This window comes from Stegostoma tigrinum, chromosome 27, assembly GCF_030684315.1.
Source record: "Stegostoma tigrinum isolate sSteTig4 chromosome 27, sSteTig4.hap1, whole genome shotgun sequence".
In the NCBI taxonomy this organism is placed as follows: Eukaryota; Metazoa; Chordata; class Chondrichthyes; order Orectolobiformes; family Stegostomatidae; genus Stegostoma; species Stegostoma tigrinum.
Genome location: NC_081380.1, coordinates 17,741,087 through 17,757,318, shown reverse-complemented (window position 1 = coordinate 17,757,318; position 16,232 = coordinate 17,741,087). Strand labels below are relative to the sequence as shown.

The 16,232-nt window shown below is 42.9% G+C and overlaps 1 protein-coding gene across 4 annotated transcripts in view; it reads right to left on the bottom strand.

Moving 5' to 3' along the window:
* Positions 1–14,718, bottom strand: part of LOC125464785 (sodium/glucose cotransporter 2-like) — a 49,129-nt gene extending 34,411 nt beyond the window's left edge. For 3 of the 4 annotated variants that reach the window (XR_007250077.1, XM_048557623.2, XM_048557627.2), the window contains exon 1: positions 14,553–14,718. Coding sequence is in view for 2 of the 4 variants with exons in the window: in XM_048557623.2 (XP_048413580.1) it covers positions 14,553–14,678 (126 nt within the window). In the remaining 2 variants the exon portion in view is untranslated. Of the gene's footprint in view, positions 1–11,671; positions 11,780–14,552 lie in introns of those variants that run through there. The other variant, XM_048557626.2, reaches the window with a different exon arrangement.
* Between the last annotated feature and the right edge of the window lie 1,514 nt (positions 14,719–16,232).

The window sequence follows — 16,232 nt, the reverse complement described above, 5'->3', positions numbered from 1 at the left end:
TGGCTGACTGAAAATGTCACCTCTTCTTTACACTGATAAAATTTTTAGTCCCATCAAGGCAGTGACTTGAAGGAAATTTGGAGAATTACATGTACATATTAATCAATTAAAACCTTCTAACTGATTGACGTTTTAACAGCATTTTAGGTTTGCTTAGTACATCTCGCACAAGCAGCTGAAGGAGGAGTGAGGCTCAGAAAGCTTGTGTTTTCACTTAAACCTGTTGGACGACAACCTGGTATCGTGTGATTTCTGACCCAGTCAGTAAACTAACAGAATAAACAAGAGCTTTGATGTAATGTTCTTCTTCAACTTCTGGCTTATACCGACAATTGCGCTAAATTACCATGCAATTAAAATTCCTCAGTAATTTTCCTTTGTAATTATTTGGAGGGCATTTGACTCTTGTTCTGTAAACTTTTACAGGGTCAGATGGAATATTCTGAAATGTAGTTTATGAGGGCAATGACCTTACTCTTAAGTTAACCATATCGCTCTTCATTCACAAAGAAACGACTATTCACCCTTGCACTGCTTACAAGATCAAGCAAACTCTTGGGGAAATCAGTTTTCTTCCCTTTTGAAATAAACTCTGATATTAAGGCAATAATTTTATGTAAGTATTAGGAGAATATTGTGTCAAATTTGGTTCATTTGTATTATTGCAGGGTAACTTTTAACCTATTTTGCTTTAAACGTAAATACACAGACTCATGCTAGTTATTAACCTAGACTGATGCTTCATGTTGAATGAGGTATTATATTGTTGGAAGTACCACCTGTTTTGTTCAGGAATCAAGTTAGGCCTTTTTTCAGGTTTTACACTGCAACGTAGGGCTGAAGTGAATGCAAATCTTAAGTTTGCAAAACTGCAAGTGTAGCTGCAGCCTGAAATGTAGGCAGAAACTTTCTTGCATCACCTCCTCCAGTTCTCTCTCCTATTTTGGATGTGACAACAGTTCCTGTAGTCGATTCCAAGCTAATTCACCCAAGTCGCCATTCTTCATGGAACAGACTAGACCATAAAGACCAGATTTTCTTCATTGAGGTGGTAACATGTTTCAGGAAAATTTCATGTTCCCTTTATTTAAGAGACACACTTGCAAGTAATTTTCACTCTGGGAATGTAGAAAGAGTAGGCATGGAGTTGGGTCCCTCGATTCTGAAAGTACTTTGTGGTTGGCCATAGGAGCTAGCCAGTGCCATAGCAGCGTGGTTGGATAGCACCCTTCAGTTCATCTCATTTCAATGCATTTGCAAACAAGGGTTTCTTCCACTAGTTTTCATCTTTCACAACCCCTCATGCCCCTACCATGGACCCTCACACTCCCTATACTACTTCTACACCAGTCATGTCATATCCATGCCTCCATGGCATCTCCAAAGTTGGTCAACTCAGATCTCAGGAGTCATGTGATTAAGAAAGAAATTCTAATGCAGATCTCACTTATATACACTTGATTCTAAAAAGAATTCACATACATAAAACCTGTCTGAAGCTTTCAAAACCTTCCAAGGCTTCAGTCTGCTAAAGAAAGCAAACTTCTAATCAATAACTACTTCCAAGACAGTTAATGTTTTAGTAACCTCTTCAAACTGTCAATAAAATGTAAGCTCAGCCCCTGACCGAGAGAAGTGCTTTTGTAGCTTTGAAACTCAATCAAGAACGCTTAATGACCTCAGTTAGAAGAACAGCCCTTGGGAATAATCAACAATGAACGCAATGGAAATTTCAGGAACAATTGATAATAGCTTTTCTTCAAAGCAGCACAGGTGGACTGTTAATGAAAAGGGTTATTTTAAAATCTTACACAGTTCTGGCTTGTGTTTTTATGTTTAAAGGGCTTGGTACTTACAAATCTCCTCCAGATCATAGCTTTTATCTGCCCTTCACAAGCATTTACATCTACTCCATAAACTTGTGACTTGCATCCTGAGGTTTAAGGGCCTTGGAACAACAAAATTTGAGCTTGGCACTGAGTATCTTAGGGTCATACAATACGGAAACAGACCCTTCGGTCCAACTTGTCCATGCCAACTAGGTTTTCCAAACAAAACTTGTACTATTCGCTTGCATTAGGGCCATATCCCACTAAACTTTTTCTGTTCAGATACCAGCCCAAATGTCTTTTAAATCTTGTAACTGTACCTGCTTCTGCCACTTTATCTGGCAGTTCGTTCCACATTCGAACCATCCTCTTTGTGAAAAAGGTACCCCTTTTAAATTTTTCACCTCTTAAATCTCGAAACTATGAACTTTAGTTTTGAATTCCCCTGCCCGAGGGAAAAGATGTTTGCTATTCACCTAATGATTTTATAGACCTCTACAAGGTTACCCTTCAAACCCCTACTCTCCAGCGAAGAAGGTCCCAGCTTATCCATCCTCTCCTTATAACTCCAAACCTCCAGTCATGGTAACATCCTGGTAAATCTTTTCTGTGCTCTTTCCAATTTAATAATATCCTTCTTATAACAGGGTGACCAGAACTATGCACAGAAATCCAAAAGTGGCCTCACCAATGTCTTGTACAGCCACAACGTGACATCCTTACTCCTGTACTCAATGTTCTGACTAATGAAGGCAAGTATGTCAAATGGTTTCTTCACCACCTTGATTGCCTGTCACACGACTTTCAAGGAGCTACGTACCTGCACCCCTTGTTCATTCTGTTTGACAAGATTCCCCAGGGCTCTACTGTCAACTATATAAGTCCTACCCTGGTTTGCCTTGCCAAAATGAAACACATTGCATTTGTCTAAATTAAATTCCATCCGCCACTCCTAGGCCCATTGGCCTACCTGATCATGATCCCATTATTCTCTGAGGTAACCTCCTTTACTGTCCACTATACCACCAATTTTGGTGTCATCCACTAACTTATTAACCATGCTTCCTATATTCTCATTCAAATTGTTTATATAAATGACAAACAACTGGGGACATAGCACTGACCCCTGAGGAACACTGCTGGTCACAAGCTTCCAGTTTGAGAAACAATCCTCGAGCAACACCCTCTGTCTCCTACTGCCAAGCCAATTTTGTATCCAATTCCCTAGATCCCATGTGATCTAACTTTATTAACCAGCCCACCTTGCGGAACCTTGTCTAAGGCTGTGCTAAAGGCCATGTAGACAGCGTCTAATGCTCTGCCCTCATCTGTCTTCTTGATCACATCCTCAAAAACCTCAATCAAGTTTGTGAGGCATGATTTCCCATGTACAAAGCCAGTCTGGCTATCCCTCATCAGTCCTTGCCCCTCCACATGCCTGTAGATCTTGTCTATTTCAAGTAGCCCTGCCGAATTTAGGTTGTCCTCATATATGATTCATGTCAAACCACTTTCCCCAACAGACAACAATGGGATTCTTAGAAATGGAAGCAAGATGTCCATATCTGGGACAGATCTGCAATGTTTAAAGTCTCAGGATTCTTCCTGATGCTACAAATATCCAACCAAAGCTGTGGTGGGACATTCAACTGCACAAGTGCCCCCATTTCTTTCCTTAAATTGTATCACGAGCTATATGCTTCCTAATTGCTTATTATGTGTTTCAATGTTGTTATGAGATGTGCCTTTGAGGAGGATTTGTTCTGTCATTTTTTTTTGAAAGCAAGTGTTATAAACTTGGAGCTGAGTTGTTTGCTCTCAATCCAGCTAGCTTTGTGTTTTTTTCTGAAGTTGAACAATTGAAGCAACATGAAGAGTTAAGTCAAGATCCCACAGAACCAGGATTTTAGTTTAACTTTCAGTTGCTGGTGAGGTTTGGAAGCTGCTATATATCTCTTCCTACTACAGCAAAACACCTGAGTTCTCGCCCTCTTTCTGTCACTCAGAGTTTTCTCTTAAAATTCTTTCCTCCTTGACTATAGAATAGTAGTTGAGACAATCTTTTTTATTGAATTTGCCTCTGCCAAGGATGTATTTATGAGATGTTACTTTCTTGGAACAGCTAATCAGTGGTAGTTAACATATATATTATCTTGTTAAGTATATTGATAGAGTTAGAGTTAAGCTTTTTTTTCTCATTTCGTCTGTATTTTAACCAAATATGAGAAATAAAGTGTGTTTTGCTTCAAGCCTGGAAGTTTGAGTAATTAAATTGCATCTGGAACACAACACCTTCACTTGCCTTTAAAAATAAGAAAAAGTTGGGAACTAGGCTATCTTCTTAAAATATTTTGAGGGTGTTTGGTCTGGTCTGTAACATTGTGAACTGCATGAATGCATGCCGGGGCAGCACAGGGCATTGTTAAAAATGAGGTGCTAATCTATTGAAGCTACAACATTGGCAACTTGCAATCTAAACCTGAGCAGTATGGATTAGACAGAGAGTAAAGCAATCCCACAAGCAACATATCAAATAATCAGTGATAATGGGAACTGCAGATGCTGGAGAATCCAAGATAATAAAATGTGAGGCTGGATGAACACAGCAGGCCCAGCAGCATCTCAGGAGCACAAAAGCTGACGTTTCGGGCCTAGACCCTTCATCAGAGAGGGGAATGGGGTGAGGGTTCTGGAATAAATAGGGAGAGACGGGGAGGCGGACCGAAGATGGAGAGAAAAGAAGATAGGTGGAGAGAGTATAGGTGGGGAGGTAGGGAGGGGATAGGTCAGTCCAGGGAAGACAGACAGGTCAAGGAGGTGGGATGAGGTTAGTAGGTAGGAGATGGAGGTGCGGCTTGGGGTGGGAGGAAGGGATGGGTGAGAGGAAGAACAGGTTAGGGAGGCAGAGACAGGTTGGACTGGTTTTGGGATGCAGTGGGTGGAGGGGAAGAGCTGGGCTGGTTGTGTGGTGCAGTGGGGGGAGGGGACGAACTGGGCTGGTTTTGGGATGCGGTGGGGGAAGGGGAGATTTTGAAACTGGTGAAGTCCACATTGATACCATTGGGCTGCAGAGTTCCCAAGCGGAATATGAGTTGCTGTTCCTGCAACCTTCGGGTGGCATCATTGTGGCACTACAGGAGGCCCATGATGGACATGTCATCTAAAGAATGGGAGGGGGAGTGGAAATGGTTTGCGACTGGGAGGTGCAGTTGTTTATTGCGAACCGAGCGGAGGTGTTCTGCAAAGCGGTCCCCAAGCCTCCGCTTGGTTTCACCAATGTAGAGGAAGCCACACCGGGTACAGTCGATGCAGTATACCACATTGGCAGGTGAACCTCTGCTTAATGTGGAATGTCATCTTGGGGCCTGGGATAGGGGTGAGGGAGGAGGTGTGGGGGCAAGTGTAGCATTTCCAGCGTTTGCAGGGGAAGGTGCCGGGTGTGGTGGGGTTGGAGGGCAGTGTGGAGCGAATAAGGGAGTCACGGAGAGAGTGGTCTCTCCTGAAAGCAGACAGGGGTGGGGATGGAAAAATGTCTTGGGTGGTGGGGTCGGATTGTAGATGGCGGAAGTGTCGTAGGATGATGCGTTATATCCGGAGGTTGGTGGGGTGGTGTGTGAGAACGAGGGGGATCCTCTTTGGGCGGTTGTGGCAGGGGCGGGGTGTGAGGGATGTGTTGCAGGAAATGCGGGAGACGTGGTCAAGGGCGTTCTCGACCACTGTGGGGGGAAAGTTGCGGTCCTTGAAGAACTTGGACATCTGGGATGTGCGGGAGTGGAATGCCTCATCGTGGGAGCAGATGCGGCGGAGGCGGAGGAATTGGGAATAGGGGATGGAATTTTTGCAGAAGGGTGGGTGGGAGGAGGTGCATTCTAGGTAGCTGTGGGAGTCGGTGGGCTTGAAATGGACATCAGTTACAAGCTGGTTGCCTGAGATGGAGACGGAGAGATCCAGGAAGGTGAGGGACGTGCTGGAGATGGCCCAGGTGAACTGAAGGTTGGGGTGGAAGGTGTTGGTGAAGTGGATGAACTGTTCCACTCCCGCACATCCCAGATGTCCAAGTTCCTCAAGGACTGCAACTTTCCCCCCACCGTGGTCGAGAACGCCCTTGACCGCGTCTCCCACATTTCCCGCAACACATTCCTCACATCCCGCCCCCGCCACAACCGCCCAAAGAGGATCCCCCTCGTTCTCACACACCACCCCACCAACCTCCGGATACAACGCATCATCCTCCGACACTTCCGCCATCTACAATCCGACCCCACCACCCAAGACATTTTTCCATCCCCACCCCTGTCTGCTTTCCGGAGAGACCACTCTCTCCGTGACTCCCTTGTTCGCTCCACACTGCCCTCCAACCCCACCACACCCGGCACCTTCCCCTGCAAACGCAGGAAATGCTACACTTGCCCCCACACCTCCTCCCTCACCTTTATCCCAGGCCCCAAGATGACATTCCACATTAAGCAGAGGTTCACCTGCACATCTGCCAATGTGGTATACTGCATCGACTGTACCCGGTGTGGCTTCCTCTACATTGGGGAAACCAAGTGGAGGCTTGGGGACCGCTTTGCAGAACACCTCCGCTCAGTTCGCAATAAACAACTGCACCTCCCAGTCGCAAACCATTTCCACTCCCCCTCCCATTCTTTAGATGACATGTCCATCATGGGCCTCCTGCAGTGCCACAATGATGCCACCCGAAGGTTGCAGGAACAGCAACTCATATTCCGCTTGGGAACCCTGCAGCCCAATGGTATCAATGTGGACTTCACCAGCTTCAAAATCTCCCCTTCCCCCACCGCATCCCAAAACCAGCCCAGTTTGTCCCCTCCCCCCACTGCACCACACAACCAGCCCAGCTCTTCCCCTCCACCCACTGCATCCCAAAACCAGTCCAACCTGTCTCTGCCTCCCTAACCTGTTCTTCCTCTTACCCATCCCTTCCTCCCACCCCAAGCTGCACCTCTATCTCCTACTTACTAACCTCATCCCACTTCCTTGACCTGTCCGTCTTCCCTGGACTGACCTATCCCCTCCCTACCGCCCCACCTATACTCTCTCCACCTATCTTCTTTTCTCTCCATCTTCAGTCTGCCTCCCCGTCTCTCCCTATTTATTCCAGAACCCTCACCCCATTCCCCTCTCTGATGAAGGGTCTAGGCCCGAAATGTCAGCTTTTGTGCTCCTGAGACGCTGCTTGGCCTGCTGTGTTCATCCAGCCTCACATTTTATTATCAAATAATCATGCTGTTGTTTTATCACATCTGGTTGTGAATCGTGGTAGACAATTAAATAACAAATAGGAGGCAGTGACAGCACATCCTCAATAACAGTGGAGTTCAGAACATTAATCCAAACAACAAAACTCAACCATTTTCAGCCATCTTCCAGTAATCCATCTTGGATGTTTCCCAGGTGCTCACAGCACAGATGCCAATCTTCACCCAATTTGATTTATTCTGCATAATATCAAGAAATGGCTGAAGACAGTGAATATAGTGAAGGCTTGTTCCCTGACAACTCACAACTGTAGTGTTAAAGATTTGACCTCCCTAACATGCACTCTTTACTGAGGCATAGTGGAATAGCAGGGACTTGGATTCAATTCCAGCCATGGGTGACTGTCTGTATGGAGTTTGCACATTCTCTTCATGTCTGTGTGGGTTTCCACCAAGTGCTCCAGATTCCTCCTACAGTCCAAAGATATGCAGGTTATGCGGATTGGTCATGGTTAAAAAAACCCATGTGGGGCTCCAGAGATGGGGTGTGGGGGCAGTCTGATTAGGAAGGGCAGTGCACACTCAATGAGCCAAATGGCTTCTTTCTGCACTGTAGAGGTTCTATGAACTAGCTGTGCCAATACAGCATCAGCATCCACACAAAAATTTGAAAACTGCTAAGATGCACCCTAGCCACAAAACATAGGACAAATTAAATTCTGGTAATTACCCCATGCAATAGGGTTAGGATTAAGTTTGACCACCAAGTGATCGAAGCTGTCACTGACAGTGCTATTAAGCAGCAATTATTCAGCCACAGCCAGCTCACTGACAATTTGTGTTCAGCAAAGATCATTCAGCTACAGACCTCATGACAAACTTGTTCCAAACATAGAAAAAAGTGCTGAATTCAAGATTTGAGGGGAGAGTGATTGCCCTTGACATCAAGGCAACGTTTATCTGTGTATGAGATCAAGGAGCTCTTGCTAAACTCAAATCAATGGTTGTGGGGGTAGAAACTATAAGATCATAAGGTGGAGGAGTAGAAGTAGGCCATTCAGCCCATTGAGCTGCTGATAGCTGATCTGATTTTCCTCAACATCACTTTCCTACATTTACCCCATAACCCTTGATTCCCTTATTGATTAAAACTCTGTCTGTATCAGAATTGAATATATTTAATGATCAAGTCTCAACATTTCTCTGAACTAAAGATTCACTACTCTCTAAGAAATTCCTCATTATCTGTCTTAAATGGGAAATCGCTTAATCTGAGATGAAGTCCTAGATTTTCCCACAAGGGGTAACAACCCCTCCACATCTAACCTGTCCAGTCCCATAAAATACTTGTATGCTTCAAGAAGGTTGGCTCTCATTCTTCTAAGTGCCAGTGAGTACAAGCACAACCCACACAAACTCTCCCGTAAGACAATCACTCCAAATTTCGGATCAGCTTAGTGAACCTTCTTTTGACTGCCCCTATTGTGGCCCCAGCACTGATCTCTGTGACACACTACTGGTTACTTGTTGCCATCCTGAAAATGCCTCCTTATCGCAACTCTGTCTTCTACTGTTAAAATCAATCTTCTATCCATGTTTACATACAACTCTAACGCTATGAACTCTTTTTCCTCGTGAGTAGCCATAATGTGTGGTACATCATTAAACACTTTCTGGAACTCCAATTACGTTACATCCACTCCTCCACCTTTGTTTACTTGCTTGTTATGTCCTTAAATAATCCAGTAAAATGTTCAGACATGGTCCATTGGTAACTCTGCTTCATCATATTAATATTAATTATTCCTACATGCTAAACTATTATATCCTTTATAACAGACTCTTAACATTTTCCTAATAACAGACATTAAGCTACCTGACCCTAGTTACCTTTCATTTGTCTCCTTACCATTTAAAATAAATCGTAATACCTTGGCAGCTTTCTAATCCTCTGGAACTTTTCCAGAGCCTGAGGATTTTTAAAGATTGCTTTCAGGGCAAGGGACTTGATGACCTATTAGTTTATCTAGCACTTTTTCTCTAACGATAGTAGTTGTATTAGTTTATCTAGCACTTTTTCTCTAACAATAGTAGTTGTATTTATTTCCTTTCCTCCTTTTGCCCTCTTTAAGTGTAATCTTGGAGCACTATCAGTGTCTCCTATTATGAAGACTGATACAGTGTTAATTAACTTCCACTGTCATCTCCTAGTTCCCCATTATTATTTCTCCAGCCTGATTCTCTAAAGGGCCTATGGTTACTTCGGCCTCTCTCTTTTTTGTTATTTATCTAAAGAGCTCTTACTGTCTGTCTTGCTATTACTTGCAAGTTTACCCTCAAAGTTTATGTTCTCCCTTTTTCTTGCTTGTCTTTTGGTTGGTTTTAAAACCTTTACGATCATCTGGCTTATGACTAACCTTTGTTACATTGTAGGCTTTTTCTTTCAATTTGATACTGTCCTTAACTTCCCTGGTTAACCATGGTTGGCTTATCCCTTACCTCTTCTCAATGGGATATCTTTGTTGTGAGCCTGAATATTTTCTTAAAAGTCTGACGTTTTGGTGTTGCTACTAATCTCCTTTCCCAGTCCACTTCAGTTAGCACTATCCTCATACCTTTGTAATTGCCTTTTTTTGAGTTTAGCACAGTCGCTTCTGACCCAAATTCCTCATACTCAAGTCCATGTTAAACTCTACCATGTTATGGTCATTGTTTCCGAGGGAAACTTTTACTCTGACATCATTTATTAAACTTGCCTCATTATACATCACCAGATCCAAAATAGCCTGATCCCTGGTCTGTTCTAGGAAAGTGCCCCTGAATATAGACTATGAATTCTTCTTCATGGCTACCTCTGCCAATCTGTTTCAATCTCGATAAAGATTAAAGTCACCCATGAATAACGAACCACCTTTGTTACATGTCTTCATTATCTCTGGATTTATTCTCTGTCCCACCATGTAGCTATTTTTAGGGGTACTTTAGGTTACTCGTATCAGTGTCTTTATCCTCTTTTCATTTCTTATTGCTATCCGCGTTGGTTCTTCATCTTCTGACCCTTGATGATATTTTACTATCATTGTTCCTTCCCCTACTAACAATTCTACCCAACCACTCTTTTCTTCCTGCTTGTCCTTTTGAAATGTCACATACCCCTAAGTATTTAGTTGCCAGCTTTGATCTCCCTTGTAACCATGTCTCTATAATGGCTATATTATACCCATTAACCAGTATATGTTCGGTTAATACATTTGTTTTGTTCCGAATACTACACACAGTCAAGTAAACAGCCATTAATTTTGCCTTTTTACCATTTTCTTCCTTTGATCTGATTTACTGCTGTGTTTCTCTATTTGCACATTCTATTCCTTCCTATCCCTTTCTGAGTATTGTTATCCAAATAACTGCCCTGTAAAGATGCCACTCCTTTTCCTTTGTAAGGCTATATTTTTCCTCTCCAAAACTATCCCTCTAATTAGTTTAAAGCCCTATTTACAGCCTTAATTATTTAATTTGCTCGGACACTGATACCAGTATGGTTCAAGTGAAGATCATCCCACCAGAACAGCTCCCTTTGACCCCAGTACTAGTGCCACTTGCCTGTGAACTGAAAGCCAATCCACCCACAATCTTTGAACCACATATTTAACTCCTTGACTTTATTTACATTATGCCAGTTTGCCTGTGACTCAGTAGTAACTCTGAGACTATTACCTTAGAGGTTCTGCTTTTTAATTGAATTCTTAACCATTCAGGAACTTTCAGCAGAGTCTCCCTCCTGATCCAATCAATGTTACTGGTATCAGTGTGGATAGTGACTAATGGATCTCTCTCCTTCATTTACAAGTAAGGAAATGTCCTTAACCCTGGCACCAGGCAGGCAACATAGCTTTCAGGACTTCCACTCAGAGAACAGTATCTTTGCCCTAATTATACTTTTCCTACCACTGCTACATCCATATTTTCTCCACCTCAGTTGAATGGTTCCCTGTACCCAGGTGCTGTAGTCAGTTTGGTCATCCTCCATGTAGTTCCCAGTCTTGACTGCACAACTTGCAAGAACCTCATTATTGTTGAACAATTAAAGAGGCTAAGGCTTCTCAATTTTAACCCCAAAGTCCTCAAACCTGCTTCACCTGCAGGCACATTCTCCTGTTCCTTACCACAGATCAATTTTGAATTACATAGCTTGACAGCTGTGACCACCCTCGAGAGTAAAATTTTCTGGTATCTTCACCTCTCTACTGTGGTGCAATGTCTGTAGCTCAGACTCCAGATTCTTAACATGGATCTGAAATTCCTTTTGTTGTAAATGCTGACTATAAATCAGTTTGTTCTGGATCGCATCAGTGTCCAGTATTTCCACGTGTTGTAGCAGCAACACATCACGTACCCTGCCATCACTGTCATATATATGATGTAATTTATACATTAATTACCTTTGTTCCTTACACTTTACTGTGATGATACGCTATTTTTATAAACAAAAAAAAAAGCAATCACCAATATCAGTCTAATACTGAAGCAATTACTTTTTTAAAAAAAAGAAAAATACTGGAGACCCAAACACAAACTGAAGACCTTATCTTTATTCTAAAAATATTCACCAGTCCTACTCACCAATCATTACTTTTCCGCATGCTTATTGTTATGTAACTTGTGGCATCTCTCAGACACTGGTCTCACTGCAAGTCAGTCTCTTGATCTATGCCTTTTATACGCTCCTGGTCACCTCTCAGTCTGGAGAATTTACTTCTTGCAGTAAACCATAATTAAAGCATGTCTATCCCTTTTTGCACTGAATTTATATTTTAAAACAAATTTCCAATGGTATACTCAATAAACTGACTTGGCCTTTGTCTCACTCTGCTGAAATCCTGAGCACACTAACCATGACCCTTACTGCCATGTGATGATAGAATCCCCTTTCTTGTATGGATCTGTTCAGAGACACTACTTTTTAGCGACAGTGATCAACACTTCATTAGACAAAGGAATTCTGCTGCGCTGAATTCTAGTAGCAAAATTCTAGTCCTTCAGTCTGGCTACTTTAATGTACTTAAAAGCTTCTGTCCTAATCTGATTTTAAGTCTGAAAACTGAACTTGGAAACTCTCCAATGCTTGAACCAGACTGTCACTAATAGTTATTGTAATCAGAGCTTATCAACTTAGTCTGCAGACATCATTTCAGGAGTTCCTCAGGTTACCAGCCTAGGCTCAAGCATCTTTAGCTGCTTTTTATTATTCATTCTTGGGATGTGGATATCACTGGTGAGGTTAGTGCACGGCTATTCCTAAATTCCCTCCAGAAGGTCATTGATGACATTTTCTTCGTCATAAGGTCAGTTGAGGGCACATTTGCAGATATTAACAGTGTTCATTACCATTCACAACTCAGGGGGTCATAGGGTTTTAACAAAACAGGAAAAGGCCCTTCAGCCCATCATCTCCCTTCTGGTCACCAAACATATATCTATTCTAGCTCTCTGATGAAGGGTCTAGGCCCGAAACGTCAGCTTTTGTGCTCCTGAGATGCTGCTTGGCCTGCTGTGTGCATCCAGCCTCACATTTTATTATCTATTCTAGATCTATTTTCCAGCACCTGGCACATAGCCTTATATAGGGTGGTATTTTAAGTGCCCATCTAAATACTTCTTAATGTCTTGATGGTCCCTGCCTTGGCCACCTTTTTAGGCAGTGAGTAACAGATATCCGCTACTCTCTGGGTGAAAATCTTTTCCTCGAATTCCATATAAACTTTTGTCCTTTATTTTAAATCTACGCTTCCTTCTCATCAGTCCCTTTACCAAGAAGAAAGGTGAAATAACTTCATAGAGGTCAGTATCTTGTCGCCAAGACACCCTTTATTTACACATGGAAAGTCCTTGACACTGATCCAGCTCCCTCAGAGCCAGCTCTCAGAGTGAACTGATGCCTGACACACTTGATTGGCAGCTCATCTGCCAACATAAAAATGCAATCCCTCCATCACCAAAACACAGTGCAGTAGTTTATTCTATCGACAAGATGCACTGCACCAACTCACCAATAATTCTTTGATAGGATCTTCCAGACCCACAAGCAACCATACAGAACGGCAATGTCAGTTAATATATGAGAATACCACCAACAATCTGTTCTGCTCCAATACACAAACTACCTTATTGTTATTCTTTCACTGTCACTGGCTCAAAAACATGAAACATTCTTCTAAAGACACTGTTGGCATACAGCCATAGGCCATAGCAGTTCAAGAAGTCAGCTCACTCCCACCTTCTCAAGGGCAGCTGTACTCCAGTGTGAAGCAGTGGTTCTGTACCCGGTATGGGGCAGCCAGTCTGTAGCCATTATTTGGTAGTTGAATGGTACTCAATATGAGACCAATTTGGAGTAGTGAATCGATACTAAATCTCATCAGTGGATCTGTGCCAAATTTCAAGCAGTGGATTTTCACATAGAATGGGGCAGTTGAACCCTACTTAGTGTGCGGCAGTTGTTCTGCACTTGGTATGGGCCAGTGGAACTGTTATATAGTGCAAGGCAGTGAATCTCTACCCACATAGAGGGCTTAGTGATGTTTGCAATGAAAACAATCTGTCTCTCAATGTCAGCAAAACCAAAGAACTTTTCATTGACTTCAGAGAGAAAGGGAGAGAACACCACTCCATCTACATCAACGGAATTGAGGTTGAGACAGTGAACAGCATCATGTTCCTCGGAGTGATGATAACTGATGGCCTTTCCTGGACTTCCCATGTAAATATGACAGTCAAGAAGGCACAACAATGCCTCTTTTTCCTCAGTGGCACAGGAAATTCAGCATGTGCATAAGTTCCCTCACCAAATTCTACAGATGCACCATTGAAAGCATACTGTCTAGGTGCATAACGGCCTGGTATGGCAACTGCTCTGCCCAGGACCGTAAGAAACTACAGAAGGTGGTCTGCTCAGTCCAGACCATCATGGCAGCCTACCTTCAATCCATGGACTTCATTTACATGGCCTGCTGCTGTAGAAAGGCGGCCAACATCATCAAAGACCCAGTGCACCCTGATAATGATGTCCTACAACCTGTTCCATCAGGCAGAAGATACAGAACCCTGAACACATGCATCAACAGATTCAGGAACAGCTTCTTTCCAGCCATTATCAGACTGATGAATGGACCCGAGCCTCAAATAATGTAACCTGCAATGTAACATGTGTGCCTCTAAGTCTTTTTGATCTGTACATCCTTTGCTTGCTGTAATCTGCCCGTACCACTCACAGACAAAGCTTTCCACTATATATCGGTACATGTGACAATAAAATCAAAATCAAATCAAATTGTAATGGGGCATTGGAGCTATGCTTAGTAACTAGGCAAAATGATCAGGAGAGCAGCAACGAAATGGGGAGCATACATTTCAATAAAACATGACCAACCATGTAAAAGTGGATGCTTAAGCAAATATGTTCATGAAGAGCACAACCCAACAGGGTGAGGCAGCAAACACTTACCCATAGTCCTACACCAATGACCAAAACAAAGTACAGGACAATCACAGCGATGTCTGCAGCATTGTTGATGGCCACTGTTTGGTGGACTGGAGATGCAGTAGATGTCGGAATCACAGATGTCTCCATATCAGCTTGGTCAGCAAAGAGGAAAAGTAATAAGCGTCAAAGAGGCTACTACAATGTCTGACAGGATGAGGGACAAGCCTATTAATACGGGACTGGTAAGTAATGATTGAACCAATCTTATTTAATGAGTTACTGAGTGCTGACAATCTCACTTTTCAGAACCAAGTTCCTCAGGAGACTTTCCATTAATTATCTTTCCAGTGCATTCTATCAAATAGATCTGGATGAAGGAACCGTGGGTGCTGTTGCTAAGTTTGCTGATGACGGAGGTTGGTGGAGGAACAGGTAGTATTGAGGAAGTGGGAAAGCTGCAGAAGGACAGCTTAGGATAGTGGGGCAAAGGAGTGACTGATGGAATACAATGTTAGAAAGTGTCAGATTATGCACTATGGTAGGAAAAATACAGGCATAGGTTATTTTGTAAATGGGGAAAGGCTTTAGAAATCTGAAGCACAAAGGGACTTTGGAGTCATAGTTCAAGGTTCTCTTCAGGTTAATATGCAGGTTCAGTTGGCAGATAGGAAGGCAAATATAATATTGACATTCATTTTAAGAGGGCTAGAATACAAGAACAGAAATGTACTGCTGAGGCTGTATAAGGCTGTGGTCAGCTGCCTTTGCAACATTGTGAGCAGTTTTGTGCCCCGTGTCTAAGGAAGGATGTGCTAGCATTGGAAGGGGTCCAGAGCAGGTATACAAGAATGGTCCTGGGGATAAAGGTCTTGTCATAGGAGGAATGGTTAAAGACTCCGTGTGTGTACTCAGTGGAGTTCAGAAGGATGAGCTTGGGGAGGGAGTGGATCTGTTTGAAACTTACAAGATACTGAGAGGTCATGATAGAGTGGATGTGGAGAAGATGCTTCTACTAGTTAGAGAGACTAGGACCCAAGGGAACAGCCTCAGAATGAAGGGATGAGCCATTAGAACTGAGATGAGGAGGAATTTCTTCGGTCAGAGGGTGGTTAATCTGAGGAACTCAGTGTTGCAGAGGCTGTGGAGGCCAGGTCAGAGTAGATTTGAGATAGAGGTAGATAAGTTCTTGGCTGGTAAGCAGATCTAGGGTTATGGGGAGAAAGCAGGAGAATAGGGTTGAGAAACACATCAGCCATGATTGAATGTCAGAGCAGACTCGATGGGCTGAATGCCTAATTCTGCTTCTATGTCTCATGGCCTTAGTTGATAAATACAGCACCTTCTGTGGTATGAAGATACACTGATCAGTAAGTAATCTATATACTTGCTGACTTAAATTATCTCACTCCATGTGATATTGGGATGACATTTATATAAAATGACTAAGTCAGGGTCAATGCTTGCTATCAGGAATTGTATTAACATATTGGCCTTTTTCAGCAGACTAGAGACAGATGATACTCAGAAAAGCAATTTTCCCTGACTGTTGGAAAATCCAATCTCTAAAGCAGATCTCTTAAGCAATAATCAACTCTGTTCTGCAAGATCTCCAGAATGTGGTGGCCTAAGAAGTGCAGTTACACAAGTTAAGAAAAGAGGACTGTGTGTCAACTAAAGGACACTTTGACTGAGAACTTGTAT